The following is a 24,747-nucleotide window of genomic DNA, read 5'->3' on the forward strand; positions in this document are numbered from 1 at the left end:
CCCAAACAAAACCAAACTCAGAAGTGAAACAAAGGCCTTGTCCCTCCTGGTAAGTGTAGTGTGCTTCTCCTGAATCATCTGTGAAGAGGGACTGCCAGAAGGTTGCACTGAGCTCTGTAGTTCATAGAGTATCAGCACCACTCAGATTAGAAGGAACCTGAGGAGCTTGTCTAGTCCAGGCTCTGGCTCAAAGCAGGGTCAGGCTGTGAGCTCTGAGTAGCTTACTAAGGTTTTTATCCCATGGAACTTCATAAAGGGCTAGAGACCGCGCAGCCTGTCTGGAAAACCTACTCCACTGCTTGGTTATCTTCACAACCGAAAAGGCTTTTTTTGGGTTGTGCCAGAACGTCCACTGCTTTAAGTGAAGACTACTGCCTCTTGACCACCTGCTGTGTAAGAGGTCTGCAAAGAACTTTATTCAGCTGTTTAAAAACAATCAAATGTCACTGAGCCTTATTCAGTCATTTTACTCTGCAGACATTGGGTATCCTCCTTCCTACCCATGGCCAGTATTTTTTTTTTTTTTTTTCAGTCTGAACAGACACAGTCGTAAGGGGGAGGGGGGTGGGGTGGTAAAACAGGAGGAACTTACAATTACTTTTATAAAAAGACTTAGTAATCTCTCTCATATCTGTAAGAATGAGGTTGTAGGATTCCAGATCTCCTCTAGTATTTGGTTTATCTTCATTTATGTTACCTTGTTTGTTGAATAAGCCCACTCCAGTTTGAAGTCTCTCACTCCAGCCTGAAGTAGGATTTTTCACTGTCCCTGGAGAAGCCTTGGTGGCTCATGTCTGAGGACAGCTGAGAGACCATCAAGGCAGTCTATCCAGAGCCTGAGCTAGAGCTGTGACTGGAAAATAATAAAATCCAATTCAGATGGGACTGTCACATCTCTACTGTGTCAGTACAGTTGAAAGGACATAACCAAGCAGGGAAAAGCAGCAACTAAACACAAACCTAAACTTCAGTGCTTCTGAGATCCTTGAGGCTCTCCCTGGCAAAGGTGAGTCATGTGGTGGTTTGGTGTAAGAGGGAACAAAATCTGTGCTCCGTAAGTAAGTCCTTCTGTTTGACAGAGCTGCTCCTGCTGGGATTTCTTAGCTAGGCAAGATGTTTGTGCTTCAGCAGAGGCAGGTGCTCCGCAGGTCTGGCGTGGTGGTGGAGGCATGGGGGAAGTGCACCCTATCCGAAGCTTAACCTAGCAATATGCCCTAGGTAGTCAAACAGAAATGTCTTAAAGCCCGGTGATGGGTTTTGGAGATTTTCGGGTGGAATTGTGAGTGGCAATATTCATGTAGTAAGTGCACTGTGGCTTGTGACTGATTTACATTACGATTGTCTGGGTTTTCTCCTTTCCTCTTGATAAACAGTACTGATTGCTTGTGGCCTTATCGAATTATGGATTTTTCTGCCTTCCTACGGCTCCGCGGATTCTTTTTCCCGCTGCCTTTTCTCAAGGCGGCATGCCGGTCCCAGTTTCGCAGGCGGGCCTTGCTGGGGGAGAGGGAACTCGGGAGGCCGGGCGCGAGGAGGCGAACTGCTCGGCGATCCGGAAACAGTGAAAACAGTGTCCCAAGAACTCCTGGCTTTGCCCGCCGGTGACGAAACGCAGCGGCGTTTTCACACGTCGCTCCCGTAACCCTTTCCCTGCCGGCCGCTCCGGGAGCAGAGGGAGGACGCCGGGCGGGCGGACGGCGCCATCCCGGCAGCGCCCGTGCGGCGCGGGCCGGCGGGGCGGGCGTGCCCGGCAGGGGGCGCTGTAGCCGCACTGCGCCGCTCCGGCGCTGCGCTGCGAGGAGCCCCCGCGTGTCCGCCATATTGGCGTCCGCGCCGCAGCCGCCGCGCGTTGTTCCTCCATCTCCAGCGGGCGCGGCCTCCGGAGCCCAGCGCGGGAGGGAGGGAAGGAGGGAGGGAAGGGAAGGCCGGCGTCGCCGGGCGGGAAGCGGGGCGGGAGGAGACGGAAACGAGCGGGGCCTCGCGTCCCCCCCGCGCCCCGCCCCTGCGCCACCCGCCATGGAGAGGAGGCCGGGCGGCCCCTAGCCAGCAGCGCACGCACGCACGGACCGAGATTGCCCCCGCCCGGCCCGGCCCGGCCCGGCCGCCATCAGCGGAGAGAAGCCGCCCGGCTCCCGCCTCCGCCCGCGACATGGAGGCTGTGAAAGCCTTTAACAGCGAGGTGTGTAACCCCCTGCCGGCGGCCTCCCCTCCTCGGTGCCGGAGAGCGGGCGGGGGCCGCGGGGCCCCGGCGCCTTCCCTGCCCCCTCCTCGTAGCGGGGAGGCTGCGGAAACCGGGGGAGCTCCGGGGGGCCCAGGGGTGCGGGAGCGCTCCCGCAGGCCGGCCCGGGGGCTCCCCCCCGCGTCGGGCGGGAAAGGGCCGTTGTCGCCGTCCCTGGGAAGCGGGAGGGTGGAGAGGGTAATGGAGACGTCCCCCTCCCCCCCAGCTTCTTCCGCCGTGAGGCTGGGGGCGGCTGAAGGGGAAGAATAGATGTGGCGGCGGGCTGGAGGAAGAGGGAGGACGCGTGCGGAGGCCGAGGAAGAAGAGAAAGCGGTCTCTTCCCTACGCCTGGCCTGCGGAGGGGCGGGTGATGCCCGGCCAACTTCACGCAGCGGCCGAGGAGGCTGCGCTGGGCGGCGAGAGGGGTCCAGGCTCTCCGGGCACGGGGACTGTGCCCTTCCACGCCTTCTCTCGTCTCTCCTGCCAGCCTCTTCCTCTTCGCTAATTATATGTGTATCCAAACCCTGCCAGCGCGCACTTATAGCACCTCGTGCAGCTAAGCTTTACATCTGGGGAACAGAATACAAAGCATTGGAGGTTCGTCTCCGTATTTAAGAGTAGTATATTCTCAGTGGTCAGAATAGGAGCAGACATACCCTACATGCTGCACAGAGCTCAGATGGTGGACCGAGGCACTGTGCAGAGAGCGGGCTATGGCATTCAAGAACACATGCATAGATACAGGCTGAGGTGTTGGTACTGCACCTGGCTTCTCTTTTGTGCTGAGAGATGGTGTTTATTTTATTGCAAGATGGTTCTTGTGGCCACTCTGCTTTGTTGCTCTCATTGTGAGAGTATCATTTGTATTTTGGAGTTGATGCACGAGCAAGAGAAACAAATACATATTTTTCTTAGAAGTCCTACATTTTACAAAGTAGTTTTTTAAGTTATATTGACCTTAGAAAGTATCAGCTCTCATTACAATTGTATTACTTTTACAGACTGCTCACGTACAGAAGCTCCCCCGTTGTCCTTCTCGCTAGCCCCAGCAGGGATGTGGTATGGGTTTAATGGTTTTAAGTAATGCCGTTCATTTTACCTGTAGAGCAGTGTGGCGACCATGTGTTGTACTGTGCATACAAGCACAGTAAGATAGATTTTTTAAAATGAGCAGGTACTCTCCAGTAACTCAGAAGCAGTTGTACAGCTCTAACTGATGTGCAGTTTCTAGGTGTTGCACTTTATGCAATTTGAATTCTTGAGTAGAAAAAGCACATTGTGGGCACTAGAAGAAAAATAAACACTATAAACTTTTATTCCTATTTTATTAGTTGATTGGTATATGTGCTGTATTGTTATGTAGGGAAAAGGAAGAATTTGGTCACAAGAACAGCACAACATAAGTTGTTCAGAACATTTTCCTTCTGTAGACCTATCAGTAGGAGAAGTTGTCCTCTTCATGTTGAAAAACAGCTTTTGACTGACTTGCTGAGCACTCGGGTAGAAGTACTGTAAAAATAAGTCTGAGAACTTAAGGTGCAGCAGCCATGCTGAAGGGAGAGCTTTAGATTGTACCTCAAATTTTCTAAATGCTTAAAAAATGGTAGATAGTAGGTTGTTGAAAAGAAAATGCAGAAGATCCTGACAGTGTCATTTAACCAACTTATCTGCTATGGATAAATAGCCAGCATCTCTGATTTAAACCTCTGTCTGTATTTGCTGGGCTACAATGATGGGAGAGGTCTTAAAGATGCCTCACCTTTCCCACAGCCATGACTAAACAAACCCTGATCCTGGAAATAAATGGTACCAGACTTGCTGCAGTTCAAGAAGCTCAAGTGTCATTGCTAGCCACTCTTAATAAATCTGTACCCAGTGCAGAACCAAACTTTAATTTAACTTTCTGTCATTTCTCTGGTTTAACTTACCTATACACACTTTGCAATTTAGAGCTGTGAAATGATCACTGAATATTTGAATTAGCTAAAGTGTATGAGTCTATATATTGCTGTTCCTAAATGGTTTTTGATTAATTTACAGAAATATTGGTACTTAACTTGTAAATCCGGTTCTTTATTTATATTATGTTTTAAGGTCATACTAGCTCCAGAACTGACGTCTGAGTCCTGTTTTAGAATTTTTTGGCTTTAAAATAGATGTAAATTAAATTAGCAGCAGATGGGACAGAATAAATTGTATAAAACTTTTACCATGCTTTCTCTGATGCAGTTTGCATTCAATTAATAATTGTTACAACAGTTATATAACTTACTGGTGAAAACCAGATGATGCTTTAGAAGGAACATTCCAATACATTTAAACATCAAGTCTGTAGGTTAGGTGCTTCTGGGGTTGATTTTTTTTGTTTAGTCTTTTTTAGAGGAAGGAGTTGTGTCTGGATTCTGTAGTGAAGCTAAAATAAGGCAGCTATCCATCTAGGGAGTACAGCTAACTCCAGAACTGTGTGTGAGCTGAGCAGTATCTTGTGCTGTAACTATGCTATATGGCAGTCAGGGATTGAAGTGCTTAAATAGGCTTGTCATTAATTTGATTAGAAAAGAGAATTTCAAGTTTATTTGGACAGTAGCTACTGGAAATAATGGCAACTATTGCAGAAAGCTGTTCGAGATGTCCTAAGTGATCATATGTAGCTCTGTCTGGGCTGTACTTAGTTATATCTTACCTGTATATATAAAATTAGTTCTAACATTTAAAATCTTGAGAAAGTTAAATTTAAACTGAGAAATAATCAAGATCCTAAATAAAACATGCTCAGTATTGGTGTCATGTAATGTTGACATTTTCCTATTTAATTAAAACTGCTTGGCAACTGCAAATTGGAATAATATACAACTAATTTAGGATAGTGTTGAGGTAATTGTCAATGTTTTGTACCACAGAGCTTATATTGCTACAGTTGGCACCATGAAGCTTATCACTGCAGAACATTTTCTTCCAGGCCTCAGTTCAGGCCCTGAGTTTTTTTCAGAAAATCACAAAAATCAGATTCCAAGAATAGGTCATGGACAGAAGAAAATGTCTAAGTGTTTCAAATTCCCTATATGTTCTCTAAAATACATTTTGTTAAGAAGAATTAGAATGGGCTAGAGGCAAGCATGTATATCCTCACATGGATGGCAGTGATTTAATTGCAGATTGTATATAATTAAAATCCAATATTTGTTAGATTGTTGCCTCAGTGTTAAAAGTTCTGTCATCATCAGCTCTAGCTGGCCATTGTCACATTGCTTTCAGGTACTCTACTTGAAGCTGGTTTGAGTGCTATACTCCACAGAGTTTTCTTGCAATAACTTGTCCTATTTGCTGTGGCAGACCAAACTATTTTTCACTTTATAATGTGAAGACTGTATGGAAAAAGAAGACCAATGGATGTTTTAATTCTAAACACATTTCATTATTTTAAAATTATTTCTATGTTAACATATAGAATAAATATAAATAGTTTCACAGTCACATAAATAGTCACAGGATTGTAATTTATTTTAGGGGAACAGAGATCACAAATTCTTAAAAATTACTTAAAATTTTTAAGTACAGCATGAATGGAATATTGAAGTTATGCTTTGTTTAGCCATATAATGTATCTGTAAGAATTAAATAATAGGACTCTTGAAAAGAGAGCAAATTCAACTTAGATATTTATTTCTTTAAAAATTGTAGTAGTAATTCACTGTTCTGTTTCAATTAACCACAGTATTTCTAAGAATTTAAAGTTATCAATGTCTTTATTTGCATACAGGCACACATCTCTTAATGTATGAGCTTCATCAAGTCTTGCTGATCATGATGTTACTGATAATTTTGGGTTTGCATTCTCTTCAAAAACAGAGCAAAAATATCTCCTGAATAAGCTATGCATGCTTTGGTTAAATCATTGAATATTTGTATTCATTTTGAGTTGCTGAGACTGGTACTAGCATCTTGATTTACAGCCGTTTAGAAGGTTAGTAATGGTAAAACCTGCTCAGGAGAGTTGGATAGTGTACCTAGATTTGGAATTTACATTGTTGAATCCAGGCACAATAATTGTTACCATGCAATGCTACAAATTTCAACTATATTTGTATTTGTCAGGCAATGCAGTATATTATGATGTTGGAGAGGCAATTGAGAAAAGGACAATTGCCATATTAAAAAAAGGTAAAGTAGAATAAGGCAAAGCTGCTCCCTTGAAACTCAGAAACAAGAAAGTCATGTGTCTTCTGATTCCTTTTAGAAATACCTTGTTCTCTGAGCATGTCTTGTATGAAAAGCACCATGTCTCTTGTTTATATGCTTGGGTGCTGATACTTTCACGTACAGTGAATTGAATAGAAAACTCTTAAGTGTCATCACGAAGACTTGGAATATCCAAGTCCTTAAAGTGGGATGCACATAAAGTGCTGTAAGATTAAGGTGATGATTACTGTTTCTATAAGGAGTGATGTCCGTTCCTGTGCCTTTTCTCTTCTAGGGTGTGAGAGTCATAACTAAAACCTCTGCAGCATTGCTGGATTGGTGTTCAGCTGTTATTGACAATGGAAATGGTTGTCTTTGCATAGTTCATTGTAAAGTACACTGAGCTTTGGTGTGCATAATGCTTTTGAGAGTCAAGTAAGATGATACGTAAAGTAGCTATTGCTACTTTTGCATTCACTGTCTTTCTGAAATTGATCAGTGGTAGGGACATAGCAGATGCTGATAATTTACTGATAATGCTGTTGTCTCTATACTTTCTTGCACTTCATATTATGTTGGCCACCTTTTTCATGACAATTCTTGGGAGGTGTATTTTAAGGGTTAGTGAGGAACAGTTCAGTGGTCTACAATTTCAGAAATGTGACCCTTGGAAGTAATCACATTTTAAATATTGAGCATTAGAGTATGGGTGCGTAAAACTACAGAAGGCTAATCTAAATATTCTATTTCAGATTGCTTTATTTGAATAAAATATTTTAAGTCAACAAGGCAAGTTTTTCATGAAAGAATGCCAGTTGACACTATAAAAGCTAAATGGTATGCCTCACGAAGATGCGAAATGGAGATTGATGCTGAATAACTGGGGAAAAAAAAGGGATGCTTATAGAATGAGCAGCCGGGGCTTTGATTAGTGCAAGTAGATACTAGCAGTTATGTTAAGGAACAGTGAAAAGACACATAAGCTACTCCTATCAAGATATTTTTCTTGGATTCTGCTGTATGTTTCATGTTGGCTAAAGTACCTGACACATCTGCAGGATATTTTTTTCTTAGCTGCTGTGACAATGACAAAACATGTACCTGTTTTCTCTGTCACTGTGTTTTACCAGCCATAAAAAGAGTATGACCTTCTTTCATATCCTCTGCTGTTAAAAGACTGCAGCTGTGATAGGTTTAAAGCTTTCTTCTTTTTTGTTTATCTGATACCCCATTTATGGTCTGATACTTGTATATTTTATTGTAGCAATTGGCATGTAAGCTCCTGGTTTTCTTTTGTTAGAAGAAAAAGTGATACGTGCACCTGTCTGCATGCAAACATTCATACATCTGAAAAGTTGTTTCTGTTTTTCATTCTTAACCTCTGGGGTGGATGTGAAAAATATCTTGCATTTTACTTTGCTGTATAATCCTTTAGTATTTCCCAGAAAAAAGCCGTAATATTTATATGAATTCCCTTAAGATGCAACAAAATATGTAAGAACTCGTTAGTTTCCTGTTTACTGTCAGGAGCATTAGGAACAGTATCAGTGAAATGTAAGTAATTTTACTCTGTGTTTCCCAGCCAGAGCTGAACTTTGCTGGCTCTCAACAATTTATTTTTTTTAAAGAGTGTGGGGAAAGAAAGTCCTTTTCTCTTCAAGACACAGTAAATATTAAATTTATGTTCACCTGGTTAAATATCTCCATGTGTACTGAATAAATATTTGCAGTTTTAATGTCACACTTTCAAAGACTGATCTGACCTTTGTTTTCATCAGTCACAAAACGTTGACTTCTGGCCTTGTAAAGACATGCTCATGCAAGTGTATGTTAAAGGCCTAAAATGGTAGGGTTTGGTTTTATTTTGGTGCACGTCTTGTTCCGGAACCTAATTTCTTTAGAGAAATAGTATAGGACAGATGTTGATAGGTTTTCAGTCTTAGATGCATAGACTTTAAATTTGTTCTTAAACTGTGATCAAGATCCGGGCCTTGTGAGCCTGAAGCAGTTGTGTAACTCTCCAGATTCTGCAAACTCTCTGGAGTTGTAATTGGATAGTTAGACGTATTGATCGTACTTGCTTCTCATTTAGAGAGCAGTGAGCCATTTTGCACTTTAAAACAAATGCCCTTCTGAACTCTTATAATTTGAGATCCTTTGATTGTCACCTGCTTACCAAAATTATACCTGGGGCTACAATCTGTCATTTGACTGAGTACTTGAAATTATCTTAACAAGGCTTGTTTGAATTTGCCGCTATTTGATTCATGCCCCGTCCTTGGAAGTGTTCCAGGCCGAGTTGGATGGGACTTAGAGCAACCTGGGCTAGCGGGAAGTGTCTCTGCCCATAGCAGGGAGGGTGAAACCGAAAGACTTTTAAATTTTCTTCCAACCCAAACCATTCTATGACCAACAGTCTGTTTTCCTATGGCAGGTGTAGAAGTGGAGTCTAGTAATCCAAATGGCTTTCTCACAGGAAAAATGCCATTCAGAAGAAAGGTTTTGGATAAGGCAGGTTTAAAAATACTTTGAGGTACTTAAATTACTCCCATAAGAATGTTTTTTTCGCTTAGGAAGAGGTCTTCTATTTTCTTGTCTGTAAAATTGGTTCATCATTTTGCCTCTGGGCAGCCACCAAAAGATTCATCATGAGTGTCTCCTTAAGCCTTGGTTGCATCCCACATTCATAACCTCAGCAGCCACTGGTGTAATTCCACTGTGAGGCCCAGGATAGTGGTGCATAATTGGCTGTTCATATGTGCATCCAGAGTTCAGTGAGCTTGGCTTTGAAAATTCAAAACCAAAAATAACTTCTGAAAAGAGTTCAAAACAATATTAGTTCTTGTTCCTGTTGGGAACTTTTTGTAAGGTGAACGTATATTTCTATTCTTCCATTTTTTCACTTCTTTGGAGCTACTTCTCTGCAATATTTCTTGGCAACACTGGCAACAGCAGTAGTTGGTTAGTAATCTTGTTAACCTTGTTCAAGAGCTTCTTCTACACTTTAGGGTTACATGTTCCTTAAGGCAAAACCATGATGTCCATTTACTGCTGTACTAGTACTCATTTAACCTATTCTTGCCGTATGTACTGAGCAAAAGGAGACATTTTGATAAATATAATTTGAAATTAATTGTTAATATTTGGAGGAAGTAAGAAGAAATGAGTGCATTGTCACCGTGACCTTCTCTCTCTCAGATTTATCCCTACCAGAAATGCCTATTTCTTGTAATACCTGCTGTTTCTGTTCTTAGGCTTTGGGAAGTGAGCTGCCATTTGTACAAAGGTGACTTCTATGGATGTACAACAACTTATCATTTTGTTTCCACTTGTTTTTTGCAAAAGTTTGCCTACATAACTTAGCTGGTTTTACTTGGTACAGTTTTTGATGGCATGAGGTTGTTCTTTTCTCCTGCCCTTGGTTATATGAGTGGGTGGCCGATGCTTTGACATTCAGAAATATAATGCATGTGTTTAATTTACTAAACTACGTGTGTGGAAGGTGAGGCTTGGCACCTTTGTTAACGTGTTTGCTGTTGATGGTTTTGAGGATTGGCAGAGAGTGTTCTGGTTCCCATTTAAAATGAAGGCACTAAAGAAGATGTGCCCCAAAGAAGACTGGCAGAGCTGTGGTCCAGGACGCAGTAGTGGCAAGGAATGGTGGTTTGGCTGGATGGTGGCTGAGCAGTAAAACAGTGGAGGGTAACAACACCTGAGAGGTTGAAGGCACCTGTTTTTTGTAGCCTTGAGCTGTTTTATTACATGATACTGTTTATAATATTAGTTTTGAAAGATTCAAGTAAATAGTGCTTTGTAAAAAATTATAACAGCTGAACAAGGTGCACTGCCTTTATGCCAGGAAGTGAATAGCTGTCTTACATATTTGAATTGGAATTTATTATTGAAATAGCATGCATTTTTGGGAAAAAGTAATTTAGAAGATCCATCATCTTGAGCGCTTCAGTCTAAGGCTTAGTATTTCCAAATAATTAGTTTAGACTTGAGTGGTAATGGTTTCCTTACCTTTTTTTTCCCTTCATCTTCAGTACTTAGTAGTTACTTTCAAAAATTTAAGTAGAATTAATTATATGCATTCTTTGTTTTCTACCCTATTGTTTTTTCTCTGAAGTGCAAAATACTGTAAATTGTTCTCACTATAAAACTCTTGGTTTAAAAATGTTGGCTTTCTGGCAGAACTTTATGGAGCTCTCGGTGCATAATCTAGAAATTAGTATGATAGATAAAAATGCAATTCTCATATTTTGCTAGTGATGTGATTGCGGTTTTAAAAAGAGAAATTATCATACTTCTAAGTGTTTTTGACTTAAGAGGGTTAGTCCAAAGAGCTTAGAAAATATATTAACCAGATTGTTGGAACCCAGTGGAAAGGCCTGATCAAATCAAAGTCTTTCAGAATACTGAATCTCCTGTACATATTAACAAAACAAAGCTGATTCACATGAAAAGAGTAGCTTCAGATAACGTGCTGATCTTCATAACTTGGTTACTCAAGTTATGCACTTGAGATCTGCACTTGCTTCTTAATTTTCACAAGTGTGAAGGGGAGCACTTAAGCACTTAACAGGAAGTGAAGACTATTTATATGACAAATATATTGGTTGGAGAAATCCAATCCAGTACAAACTGTGATTATTTTTTAAATTTTGAATCATTAAGTTTCATTGTGCGTGCAGGGGGTTTAAGCTATATCCAAGGAGATATTTTGAAATCAACATAGCAAGACAGTTTTTGTCATGAGCTCTAAAAACTGTTGGCAGAGAAAATGCGTGAGTCTGATTTTTAAAATGTTTAAGATATATTCATATATTTCATATCTCAGAATTGTAGAGGTGTGATTGTAATTAAGGCTTCTCTAAGGCTTTTAACTCTGTGTTATGCCACACCTTACCAAACTAGTGCATTGGAACAAGGAGAGAGGGTACTTCTCCAGTGTGGGCAGCCCCCAAGCTCGCATCTGGAAATCTGTGAAGGCTGATGTTGTGACAGAGGCTGATACATTTTCCTCCTGATGTAGAATTAGCTATGTACTAATGATAATATGTTAATGATGGAAATTAGCCATATGGCAGGAAAGATGGGAACATTGCTTGAAGTGGAATGCTCCTGTTATTTTCCTTGTTTTCTTGTGTGATACTCATCTGTATCTTTTGATCACTCCTTCCTTTCTGTTATTGGAAATTCAGGCCTTGGTGAAGTGCTCACTCTTACCTACCTATTTCATTTGGTCCATTTAGGTCTTTCTAAGCTTTTTGTTCCCATGCAAAAACATCTCAAGTTACCATGAACAGAAAAAGGGGAATTGTATTTTATGACTTAAAAATAGCTAAGAGCAAGTGGAGTATGTTCTAGAGACTATCTGAAGTAAGCATCTGTTCTGGAGTTGTGTGTTCAGGAAAATGGAGCCTAATCCAGGTGGTTTCTTTAAATTCCAGTTTTATGTTCATATTTGTGCAAAGCAGACTGTACCAAGAGAACTTAGAAGCTCTCTTGGAAAGGAGTGATGGTGAGGATTTAAACAAAATTGTAAATGGGCTGGTGGCTCAAATACGTAAAAACTAGAATGGAATTTTGTCATTCCATCTCAAATTGTTCGGATTCAGTAAACTTGAAAGTCATAATCGTGTTTTCTTAAAACAAAGGAAGAAGGAGAAGCACTACACAAATGCAGCGGTGGTAACACCTAACTTCATGTGCTTCGGTATCTGATGGGCTGGAGGGTTTGCTGTATTACTTTTGCATCTTACTTCATTTACTTGCTTGTGCAGTAGTTGGTGTGAATATTTAAATGTCCTCTTTAAGCATAAACAGTGGTGTATAATGCAACTGATATGTAGGGAGGGGCTGAGTTTTTCACGTGAGTGTCATTGGTTGCTTTCAATTTATTTTTAAGGAACATGCACTTAAATATCAAGAAAATTGACTATTATTTTATATTTGTTAATTAAAACCATGTGTCATGGACTTTGGTTTTGAAAACAGTTGTATTGAGGTAGTTGCTGTTGTGTTGCAGCCCACTCATTCTGTACTTTTTAAATTTTGAATTTTGGCAACTCATCTTGGTTGATAACTGAAAGAACATAATTTTTTTTTCTCCTCCAAACTGAAATGCCTTATGCTGAAAGGAGCATCTGCCATTCTGGTCATCCTGCATGCACATCTATGGTATATATTTATATTTATACTAACATTTATATGCAGCGCTGAGGGTAACAAAGAACTGGCAGGCTTTAAATAACAGTTCTCATAGGTAGGTCCTACTGAGCATCAAGTTAAAATCCTATTCACTATGAGATGAGGGCATGCAATTTGAGTAACTTCTCCAAGAAATTAAATTTCAGGGGAGTATGTAAAATGTAACTTAGAAGTTTGTTGATAAGTGTCCTTTTTTTAAAAAGCAATAAATTACAATACTCTTTTCTTGTTCTTCACAGTGTGGCAATATATAGTAAGCAATTCAGTGATTCTGTATTTCCAATTGGATTTAATTTATTTTAATGATAGTGAAATATGAAAGAAATTAATCTGAATTATTAATGTAGTATGTATTTGGCTTGACTTCTAAGGTTTTTTTTGTTGTTGTTGTTGTTGGTTTTTTTGTTTTTTTTTTTTTTAATTGAAATTGCAGATACTTGTTAGTATATGTGATGTCTGGTGAGTGTCATGTCATTATTTGATGTCTTTTTAGTATTGTGCCATGGTAGCAGCCAGAGAAAACTTAAAAAATATTTCTGTGGAGAAGTTTGTAACTGATATCTCTCACACTGGTTATAATCTCATACTTAAGAGATGAGCTAAGTCCTGGTTTATCAGCATCAACATGTTTATTCCCTTAGCTGCTGTATCAGCATTACAGAGATTTGTCTGTGTGAATACCTGTTCCTTTGTATCTCATAAGACTATAGGTTGTTCACAGCTTTCAAGCCTTCTAAAATCATGGCAAAATTAGATGAAAAATTATTTCCCAGCTCCTTTTCTTGTCTTTATCAGATGTGACAGAGGTATAAAAAAAAAGATATATTATTTATGAAGCTTTTAAAATTTTAATAAAGTTAGTACTTCTTTCTATTTTTTATTCAAAGTTTTGGTACAGGAACAGCTGTCTCGCTCTTTTGCCTATTGAGTAAGAGCACTGAAAGATGTTGGAATTAAGTCCTGGGCTTTGTAGGAGTGCAGTGTGCCATTGCCTTCCTCAGATATGTGTAGTAACTTGTTCTGCAAGTGACTGCTCATCCTCGGGATGGAAGTTCATGTGCATCATGTCTGGTCTTCACTCAAGATGCTTTAGGCTGTAGCTTAGCAGCGTGTTGCGCTGCCTTGTAAACTACAGCTGTGTGCAGTAGAGTTTGCTTTTTACAGGTATTTACAGTAGATTTTTTTTTTTTTAAGATTCACTTAAGTACTTCTTTAATTATGACTGTAATGATAATACTATTGTTTGAGATAGTGAATGATGAAAATTTGAAATATGCTGATAAATTCCCTGGCTTTCAGTCGACCTTCTCTTGAAGACCACTTTTCTTAACATAATTAAAGAAAAAATACAGAGCAGAAATTCACTGCTTTATGTATGGCATCAACCTGATCTTTTGCATTTCCCCCCAGTCCCAACATGTAATTCATATAGCTCATTAGATCTTCCAGCAAACCTGTATTTTTTTCCCAAAGTTTGGAAAGAGGTCTTGGTTTATTTAAAATTATATTGGGGAAGAGGAGTATTAACAATGCTGTTAACCTTTATGTACACTGGAGTATGGCCTTGTATGTAGTGTCTTAGGTCTCCCCATCATTACTTTTTGCTGTACAAATCATTACACTGTTTTAACAGATAGAGGAAAATACAGAATTGTGAATATAATTAACTGACTTTAATTGCTGATACAATTGCTGATCAGGCCTGATCCTGGTACATGGATGTACATTTCTGTAGGAAAGAGACAGTCTTAGAAACCACTTTTAGCGCTATTACTTTGATCATCTTTAAGACTTCTAATGCTATCTGTGTAATAAGCTGTTATGTGTTTTACATAGACATTTGGCTGTCATCTGATTCTTACTTTGCAAGAATATGACCCTGGGAATTGCTTTCATTGAGACAGATTGGGATTTGTAGCAAGTATATCTTTGTGGAATCATTTTGTCCCTGAAGTGCCATTCAGATTCGTGTCTTCCCTGTAAGGTTTTCCTGTAATTTATGTTCAGCATTTAATTAAACATGTTTATTTCTATCAAAGGTTTATTGATTTTCCCCCACCTAATTATCAAAATGCCAGTGTGTGTAGGACATGGTTGGATGGAATCATCATACCAGAAACCAGCAAAACAACTTCCCCCCACAGAAATCCACTGTAAATTTTATCTGGTGTTTTCTTCAGCTTAAATGGGTTGAGAAGATTAATGTTCATTTGTATTTTGTAGTTTCCTGTATTGTTGGCGGTGTATTTGGAGCTAAGCATGTTCATTCATCTACCATGCTTGAGGCAGGCAGAATAGTCTTGTCCACAGCTTTCTAGAATAAACTGATAGATCATTAGATGGTCATTGACATTGCAATCAAACAGTATGGTACTCTTAACTGTGCTGTCTTGGAAAAAACACCAGCATTTTTTACAGTAACTGGGAAGTATTCTCTTTACTTTGGCTATGCTTTTTCTCTCAGAGGAAAATAAAATTATTCCCAAAACATCATATGAGAATCATGCATTAATGCTCTTTCTGACTTCATTATTTAACACTTGTTTTTTTCAAAACCTGAGCTAACAGTTTGAAAATTGTTTACCATACCGGTACAGTCAGACTCCTTGTGACTTGTCATTGGTTGTGAAACTGTTGCCTCATCCCCTCTTGTTCTTCCCTCCACATTGTGAAGAATTTTAGTTTTTGCTCCTTCCCTGTCCTTGTGTGATATGCCGTCCACATTTAGGGAGGAAATGTTTCATCTTTAATTTTCTGAGTAATGGGTCATAGTTCAAGAATGGATAGCACAAAACAAAGCTTTGTGTAAATTTTTAATGTATATTTGCAGTTCTGTTGAGGTTTTTTTTAATCAGGGTTTATACTTTCAGTTTATTTTAAGTCACTCTATCTTAACTGAAGCAGCATTCTCCCAGATGTTGTGTTTGTGTTGCAGCAACTGCTTAGGAAAGTCTTTGTGTCAGAGTGACTCTTGGGTGAATACATAGATCACTGAACAGTGCGCTTTTCTGGGCAAATATCAGGAGACTCAGTAAATGGTCTCTAAATGGTAGGATAGATGGGAGGTAAATTTTGGTTTGATTGCCATCAGCATATTCTTGTTTCTGCTGCAAAATCAGTTACTGAATGAATAGGAAAAATAGCTTGCAAGTTTTTTTTTAATTTAGGCTTTATTATGTATGTACATCATCAGGAGGTGATAGATGTGCAGTGTTTGGAAAGAAATTCTTAGTGTACATTTTAAAAAGAGATTCTACACTCTGTGGTGCTTCCCACAGCAATGCCTCAGATTTCAGCAGCAAATGTCTGTACTTGGTGCAAAAACATTCTCTTTGCAAATCCTTACAACAAGGAACTTAGGAAGATAACTAGAAAAAACCAGTTTTAGTTGGTGGTCAAATATCTTTCAGTAGTAATCAGACATTTAAAGATACTGATAAGTTTTTGCCTTTGAGGAAATGTTTCATATGAGTTGATGTATATCCAGAAAAGCAGTAAGTGGCTGGTAAATGGAAGATTTTTTTCATAATTCACATAATCATACAGTACTCAGCTCTAAAGCGTGTTTTTCTGAAGTTTACATATGGGTTTCTGTCTGCTCACTTTCTTTGTTCTTCCAGCTAGTAAATGTGAACTAGCCTGTTTCAAAACCTCTGAAATTTTTGGCTTTATCTGGTACTTGAAGATACAGTGTTTCACTTTCGACCCTCTGAAATGAACTATATTTCTACTATGAAAAAAATGCAGCTGCTTGATGTGATAAGGCTCAAACTTCATTTGAATAAGACCTTTTAAATGGAGAGCTACATTTTATGCTAACATACAGAAAGCTGAGTGTAGTTTACACAGTTATTTAAAAGAGTAGGTGTGTTTCATAATGGTATCGGGGCACAGACTTAGCAAGTTCATGGTGACGGTTTAGGTTCTGAGTCAATTCCCTCTGGGCCATGCCAGAGCTGCCCTTCCAGGCTAAGGACGACTACACTGGGCAGTTTGGAACCACATCCACCAGTCTGACTCTTGCTTGCTCCCTGCTCATCTCATGTGGTATGCTTCTCGGGTAAGGAAGATCCATCCCAGTTGATCTTTGCTACTGAGGTTATATTGACATATGTTTCTCCTTTGTAATCCTGTTCACCAGCTGAAGAACCTTTGTTCTTCACTTGAAAGTTTCTCCACAGTTTTTAGTTATCCCTGATGATTTCATGCCAGCCTTGGAGATTGTACAGTTGAGAGTGCCCTGTAGGTTAGTACTGTTGCCACAATAATAATAATAATAATAATAATAATAATAATAATAATAATAATGTGTGTCTGAATGTCCATTTACTGCATTTACTACTGAGATTTTTCTGGTTTACTCTTGAGTTGGTATCTTCAATGCAATCTCTCATGCATCAGCAGATCTCTGCTGAATGGCAATAGCCAGCTTCAAAGCCACTACTGTCCACTATTTCCTGTGTACTTGAGCTTAATTTGTCTGCCTGATTACTTGGTAGTGTCACTGATGTTCCTCTTCACCTTTTGACAGTCTGACTTTATCCTAATCACAATATAGGTGACAGCAGGCACAAGTGGGTTCAGTTGGGACTTCCCTTTACCATGCATCAAATCACTTCATTCAAATTGTTTGCTGGCTGTATTTAGGGAGTAATTGGTTGGGTTATTTGTCATGCAAGGGCCTGTTTAGGAAAGCTTAGTTTCTTGGGAGCCTTTCATGAGAGATCTTTGGTAAATGTGTTTTGATGGTCCAGTTGGTCTTGTATCAGTCATTTCTCATTGTGCTCATGCAGTCTTTCACAGAAGAACAGTATACTGAGATGTGGCTTTTCCATACAAAGATGCATGGAATTATCTGTGTCCCCACTAATATTTCTATTTTGATTAATTTATGGGATTTTTTTCTTGTACAAATATTTAACCTAGCTGATCCATTGTTTCCTTATTCTCCCTTTGAACCCTTGTCACAAATTCATCTCGCTTTTTCTGTCTTTCAAAGCTGTAAGATTGAGACTGTTTTAAATGAGAGTTCATGAATCATAGCTGCCAAGTCTTTCATTCTTGAGTTCTGTTCTAATACTTGGTTATTTTTCACACTGTGAGTTTATTTACCTTCTTGTAAACACACTTCAGGAGGATTCTGGTGTGAGATCAGTTTTTCTGTAGTGTGTAGATCTAAAATAAAAAAAGGGAGGGTGGGTGGTGGTGGGTGATGTCTTTTTCAGTAGGGCTTTATCTCCTGTGAGTATTCTTGTAAGTGCTGATTGTACTGGACAAGCACTGTAATAGATTTGCTATTCCTTCTCTCTTCTGCAAAGTGCTGATTTTCATGCTTTCTCCTGTTTGTTTCTCAAACTTGATTGCACTGTCTTTGCATGTACATTGCCAGCCAGAGTTTATGGTCACTCTCACTCCTCCCCATCCCTTTGAATATTACTACTGATTTTCTCAAGTGCATAATTTTATTTCAGAGAGTTTTCCTTGACTTTACTTTTTAGCCATGTTGCACTTTTTTTTTTTTTTCCCCTGGATTATTTAAAGACTTCTTTTATGTGAGGACAAGCAGTTACCTTCTGCAAATGAGCATGAGTGTCTTACAAAACTAAGGCACTGGTCTTAGAGACCAATATGAAGTAGTGTCTGCAGGTGTCCACACTGAGATTGATACTATTTAATATCTTTTTTGATGGCATAGACAGTGGGATTGAATGCAACCTCAGCATTGAGGTGCAATTAATTAAATCCACACTTGAGGGATGACATCCAGAAGGAGCCTCACAGGCTTGAGGGGAGAGCCCATGCAAAGTGAATATTGAACAAGGCCAAATGCATGATTCTTCTGCACCTGGGTCAAGGCAATCACCAGTCTTTCTTGAATAAACTTTCCAGAATGAAATGTTTTGTAGCAAAAGCTTCATAAAGACAATTAAGGAAAAATAATTTTTGAAGAGTTATTTCTTTTCTTGTCTTATTCCAGGTACTAAATTTGGGATCTGTATGTTTTTTAAATGGCTGTTAAAATTGGTAACAGATGTGTCCATTGTCCAAAAAGCCTCTTTCTACAGAAGTACTTTTTTACTCTTCTTATTGATTCCCTTCTACCACCACCTTTCCCCCTTGAATCATCAGTCTTTAATGCTAAATTTACCTCTTTGCTACATGGAATAAAGTATTGGGATGCTGGCAACAATCCATGTTATTCTGTTGGCTTTTGGCATATTCCTGATAAGTGGTGCTGAGATACCTGACTGCAGACAGCCTATGTCTCAGAGTCAGTTGTGTGCAACTCTTGCTTGTTTCCCAGCACTGTATCATGGCTTCCTTGATACTTTGAACTGCCCTATTAGGGCCCAGATTATTTCAAAGCTGATGGTCAGGTGTGGTCCCTGTGAGTACCTGTATGAGTCAGTGGTTCTCTCTCCTTACAGTTGTGTGTGTTGCAGGTGAAGGAGCTCCTGTGCCAGTCTCATCTGGGACTGTTTTTATATTGGCAAGGTTGGCTTCTTGAATCTAGGCTGATTTCACATTTGCTCATGTACCTATAAATTACTTTAATTAGTGTTTTGGGCTTGGAAATGCTGGCCAGGAATAACCAAAATGACTCTGCTAAGAAACAGTATATAATATAAACAAAAAGTTTCTGGTGCTGTAGTGTTCCCGGAAGCAGTTTAGCTGTAGTTGCACCACATCCAGCAAAACAGTAGCCAGGATGAGTGATTACATTTTGGTAATTACCTGTTAGTAACTGGAAGCTGAACAGTGAGCTATTCTCCTGGATAAACTGGCAGCCCAGGATTTGGACAGGAGCACTCTTTGCTGGGTTAAGAACTGGCTGCATGGCCAGGCCCAGAGAATGGTGGTGAACAGTGCTGCATCCAGCTGGTGGCCTGGCACCAGTGGTGTCCTTCCAGGGTCTGTGCTGGGGCCAGCTCTGTTTAGTATTTTTATTGATGACATGGATGAGGGTATCGAGTCTTTCATTAATAAATTTGCAGATGGCACTAAGCTGGGAGCGTGTGTCAATCTGTTGGAAGGTAGAATGGCTCTTCAGAGAGACCTGGAATGGTTGGCTGGATGGGCAGAACCCAATAAGATGAACTTAAATAAGTCCAAATACCAAGTCGTGCATTTTGGCCACAATAACCCCCTGGAATGTTACAGGCTGGCAATGGTGTGGCTGGACAGTGCCCAGGCAGAAATGGACCTGGGAGTTCTGGTGACAGCGGCTGAACATGAGCCAGCAGTGTGCCCTGGTGGCAAGAAGGCCAGTGACATCCTGGCCTGGGTCAGAATGGTGTGTCCAGCAGGAGCAGGGAGGTCATTCTTCCCCTGTACTGGGCACTGGTCAGGCCACACCTCGAGTGTCCAGTTCTGGGCCCTCAGTTTATGGAAGACCTTGAGATGCTTGAGCACGTCCGGAGGAGGCAACGAGGCTGGTGAGGGGCTTGGAACACAAACCCTGTGAGGAACAACGGGAAGCTGGGTTTGTTTAGCCTGGAGAACAGGAGACTCAGAGGTGACTTTATCATTCTCTACAACTCCCTGAAGTGTGGCTGTAGTCAGGTGGGGGTTGGTCTCTTTCTCCAGGCAGCAACTGACTGAATGAGAGGACATAGTCTTAAGCTGCACCAAGGGAAATATGGGTTGGATATTAGGAAAAAGTTTCTTACAGAAAGGATGATAAAGTACTGGAATGATCTGCCCAGGGAGGTGGTGGATTCACCATCCCTGGAAGTGTTTAAAAAGGACTAGATGTGGCACTCATGCCATGGTCTAGTTGAGGTGTTAGGGCTGGGTTGGACTCAATGATCTTGAAGGTCTCTTCCAACCTAGTGATCCTGTGAAAACAGAGAAGGAACTGATTGGAGACTTGTGGGGTTTTGCCTCTCTTCTTGCTTTCCCCCATAATGCTGAAGAGCATTCATATGCCTACATTTTAGAAATGTATTGCTTTTTGTTGTGTGAGCAGCATGTAAATAATTCAGAATATTTTGCAACAGCAATTAGCATTAGCATTAGTGAGAAGTAGTAACAGTTGTTTTAAAAGTGGATGTCTAGCTGTGAACTGGTTATAATTTCACAGTTTTAATGGAAATCTTTTCAAGCTGAGAAGACAGACACATAGGCTTGGACAAACCAATTTTTTTTCACTTCGTGTTTTGACAGCCATAGGAGGTTTTGGTTAAATGTGGTTTTGACAGAAAAGGATAGAGAAAAAGCACGCCACGTTTGCAAGGAGAACAAATCCTTGTCTCTTGGAAACTCAAGTATAATGAAAGAATATCTGCTTGTTACCTTCAGTGATAAATTATAAGCAACTTGGGCGCATGACTTAAAATTGTCTAATCCTTTCCACTGTGTGATTCTGTTCACTCTTACAGTTTGCTTTATAAAATATAAGCAATTCTGAACTACGTTTTCTGAGCCAGCAGTTTGCCACAAATTGAGCAAATATTAGGAAGTTGAAAATATTTTAAATGTCTGTATGGGTTTATGATGTTGCATTTCTCAGGCCATATATAAGAGGAGAGGGGTTTTGACTTTGTTTCTGTTTCTCTTACTGTTTTATGGAAGAACTCCAATTCTTCTTGTCTTTAGGAAGAAAATAAAATTTTGGTTATGGATGATCATTCCTATTATCAGAACTCCAATTTTGAACTAATATACTTCTAAACATGTGTTGTAAACAAAAATAGAATGTAAGTCAAGATTTTCCTTAAATCTGGTTTGGTGTTTTGTGTCTGCTCTTTTTCTGTCTGAAAGTAGCAAATATCAGCCAGTCCCTTCTCTTATAACACTTAGAGCTGAAGGAGAAAAGAACAGCATTTTATTCAAAATCTTGTATTGTGGGTAAGTGGAGATTTTCACAGCAAGTAAATAGCCCTGGGAAGGAGTTGCTTCTAATTACAACCCATCAGTCATAGCTGTGAATTTAGTTAGTGTGAAGTTTCACTGTGCAGCAAATTTCTGATGAATACTTCTCATGCTGGATTGCTTCTGCTGGGAGATGTATGTACCAGTCAGATGAACTGAGTTAATACTGCATCCAGGGAGAACATTGTTGCAAAACTACACTGCCTGTGGTGGTTTTGCTGGTTAGATATTAGTGAAGTTATGACTCTCTGCTTGAAATTGAGAACACAGCTGGATTTTTGTTCAAGCATTTGTAATACTTCTGATATGTTACTTTCCTGAGTTAATGCAGTGAAGGAAGGAAGTCTATAGTTTTTTACAGTCTGTTTTAAGTGTCAAAATTGCTAAATGCTCATGCTCACTGGGCTTGATTTTGTTGTTGTTTGTTTGTTTGTTTAATGGAAAATGAAAAGACCTGATTCAGCAGGCATATGATGATGCATATACTAAGTTAAGGTCTTGATACACTTTCATAAATGTATTCAAGTATATCAGTGTCTTTGCCCTGGGAAACTTAACAAGAGCTATCATATTTGCATGTTGTAAGTATTTATTTTGTAACTTCACCTAAAATTTCTCCAGTGTTTAGTGGTGGTAAAGCTAGATGTATATATAGGGACCATTACTAAGAAAAGCCGGCTCTCCTTTAAGCATTTTAAATCTTACCTTATGTTATTGAGCTTTTTTTTTTTTTTCCTTAAATGGCAATGTCTTTTCTTGCATAATACATAAAATCTACTGAAAATTAAAAATGATATTTTCTTATGGAAAAATAATGTATTCTACTTCAGATTATATTTCTGTTTTTTTTTCTTGCAGTTGTACTCGCTAAATGATTATAAGCCACCCATTTCTAAAGCTAAAATGACACAGATCACCAAGGCAGCAATCAAGGCTATAAAGGTATGAAATAAATTAACTTCTTTTGACCTCTTTTACATTTCTTATATATGTCAAAATAATTTCATGAAATAGTCTAAAGAATATGCTTCAGAATTTTCCACCTTCCTGTGTACAATTTCCAAGTTATGATCATATGTGATTTCCAGGAATGCAGCAGAAGGCTAAAAGTGTTGTGTGACTTTCATTTGCTCGTTGTCATATGTGAGAAAGAATTATACCAATTTGACTTTATCTGAATTCTGTCAGATCTGAAAGACAGGGAAAAAAACCTTTCCTTTTTAAACTCGGTTTGAAAAGGAAACTCAGTTTAAAAAGGAAACACTGACATGCCTGTTATGACAATTCACCCTTCATTCTCCCCTCTCTCCCTTCTTTCCTCCCCAAAATTTATGCATGCCTTTGGATCAATACAACTGTTCATTTTTCTAAATTCCTAGCATACCTTTTCATGGATATTGTTCCTAGACTTCAGTTTTCTTGTTGCTTGGATACAGATTGATTTTAAGTTCTAGTCTTAGTGCACTCATTAAAGATTATTCCGGCCACAAAGAAAAGCTGCTAAACAACGGCACAGCAGAAAAAGTCACTGAAAAATGGTGAAGGAAAGAAGTGTGCCACTAGTGTTAAGCATTAAAACAGATGGAAACTCAGTGAAAGCTGGAGAGGTAAAAAAGAGGACAGACCAAATTTATGCTCTTCCTATTTACATTCCTTTGCTGACAATGTAGATTTGCTTTGAGATAATGAAATCCATATTGGTTTTTTGTGTAATTGGGAAAGAGTAATTTGATGACTGAAGAGTGAAATTCAGTGGCTTTCTTAAGTATGTCTCTGTAAGTTAAAGCCTGTGTGTTGCGGTATAATGTAAATGCTGAAAACTTGTATTGAACTTGAACAAGTAGTAAATCATAATAGGTGGTTCTATTAATTAAGCAATTAAATTATACCAAAATGTTTGATTGTGTACTCAACTTGGAAATCCTACTTCCACTCTTGTCATTTCAATGACAACATTTAATTGTATAAAGTGGTTATCTCAATTATTGCTGTGATTTAGAGCCATTATGATTATATGTGAGATTTAAAAAACCAACTCCATGAAAGACAGGCCAACTTTAAAGAAAACGTATACAATAGGTGCTATTAATTAATGAAATGCAGAGAAGTTCCATGTTAAGTAACATTAGGTGAACATCTTTAGTCGTATGCAGTGAAATAACTATGTGTTTTGGTGGAACAATTATACTATTCTCCTAGTTCTCAATAAATAAGCATGCTATTCTATAAATCCAGCATAAAAAACCTTCAAGGAAAAGAAGACACATTGATATTAGCTCTTTTATATGCTATTAAGTGTTTTAAGGAAGATTGCATATTCAGATGCAGGTATTAGATTGCTGTTTAATAATCCAAAGTTTCTGCTTCTGGTTTTGCTATCAATATTTGAACAAGTATATGCATCTTCACATTTTCTCTATTGAAATGCTGTTATATTTTTCAGTTCTACAAGCACGTTGTACAGAGTGTTGAGAAATTCATTCAAAAGGTAAGTTAGTCAAGTGAGGGCTTAAGTGCACGTATGGTTTAATACTTTTAGCACATATTAGTTTATTTCCATTTTTAGTCGCATTCTGTTTCTGCTAATAATCAGCAGCAGATCATAACCCATGATGCAGAATGGCAAATACTTTGTTCTCATTTTGTTCAGATCTTACTGGGTTTGAATCACTGTGGATACTGTTTTAAGACTTCTGTGTATATTTATTTAATGTTAAAAGAGACTGTCAGTGAACAGCTAACAGCGAAACAATTGACAGTTGTTTGGCTAGTGACAGTTGCTTTTGCTTTTCTGCCAGATTTTTCCATTGAATTTAAAGCTGAAGGGAAGATGACCTTCAGCCTCATCTTTTTTGTAGCAGGAGATGAAGTGTTTCGGTTGGTGCTCCTTGCAAGTAAATTAAGACAAAAAATATGCATATGGCTAGAACTAGAATTACTTTTTGGGAAGATGGTAGTATTCATTTAAAGAATCTCTCCAGCAAAGAAATTTATAGCACTTCTTTTTCTTGCAGCAATTAATTATTCTTGGGTAAAACTGCATTTTGCTTCCAGTTGGAAATGCATGAATTCAAATTTTTGAATCTTCCTTTCTTATCTGTGTTGTACCTGATTGTTTGGTTGGTCATTTTGGTATTGAATTTCCTCTCTCATTATAAATAGCAGTAAATTATAATCAAATTGCAATATTCAATTTTGACAAACAAGCTAGAGAAGTTAGACTGTTAATGTTGCAGTGTTGGATACCATTTTCCTTCTGTTAC

At 39.1% G+C, this 24,747-nt stretch overlaps 1 protein-coding gene across 3 annotated transcripts in view; it reads left to right on the plus strand.

The window, feature by feature from the left end:
• The first annotated feature begins 1,807 nt into the window (after positions 1 to 1,807).
• The window catches only part of SCAF8 (SR-related CTD associated factor 8), an 88,007-nt gene continuing 65,067 nt past the window's right edge, over positions 1,808 to 24,747 (plus strand). For all 3 annotated transcript variants that reach the window (XM_066315508.1, XM_066315507.1, XM_066315509.1), the window contains exons 1-3: positions 1,808 to 2,179; positions 22,343 to 22,426; positions 23,928 to 23,972. In XM_066315508.1, coding sequence (XP_066171605.1) covers positions 2,150 to 2,179; positions 22,343 to 22,426; positions 23,928 to 23,972 — 159 coding nt within the window. In that variant the 5' untranslated portion in view covers positions 1,808 to 2,149. The remainder of the gene's footprint in view (positions 2,180 to 22,342; positions 22,427 to 23,927; positions 23,973 to 24,747) is intronic.

Source organism: Sylvia atricapilla, chromosome 3 (assembly GCF_009819655.1).
Source record: "Sylvia atricapilla isolate bSylAtr1 chromosome 3, bSylAtr1.pri, whole genome shotgun sequence".
Taxonomy (NCBI): Eukaryota; Metazoa; Chordata; class Aves; order Passeriformes; family Sylviidae; genus Sylvia; species Sylvia atricapilla.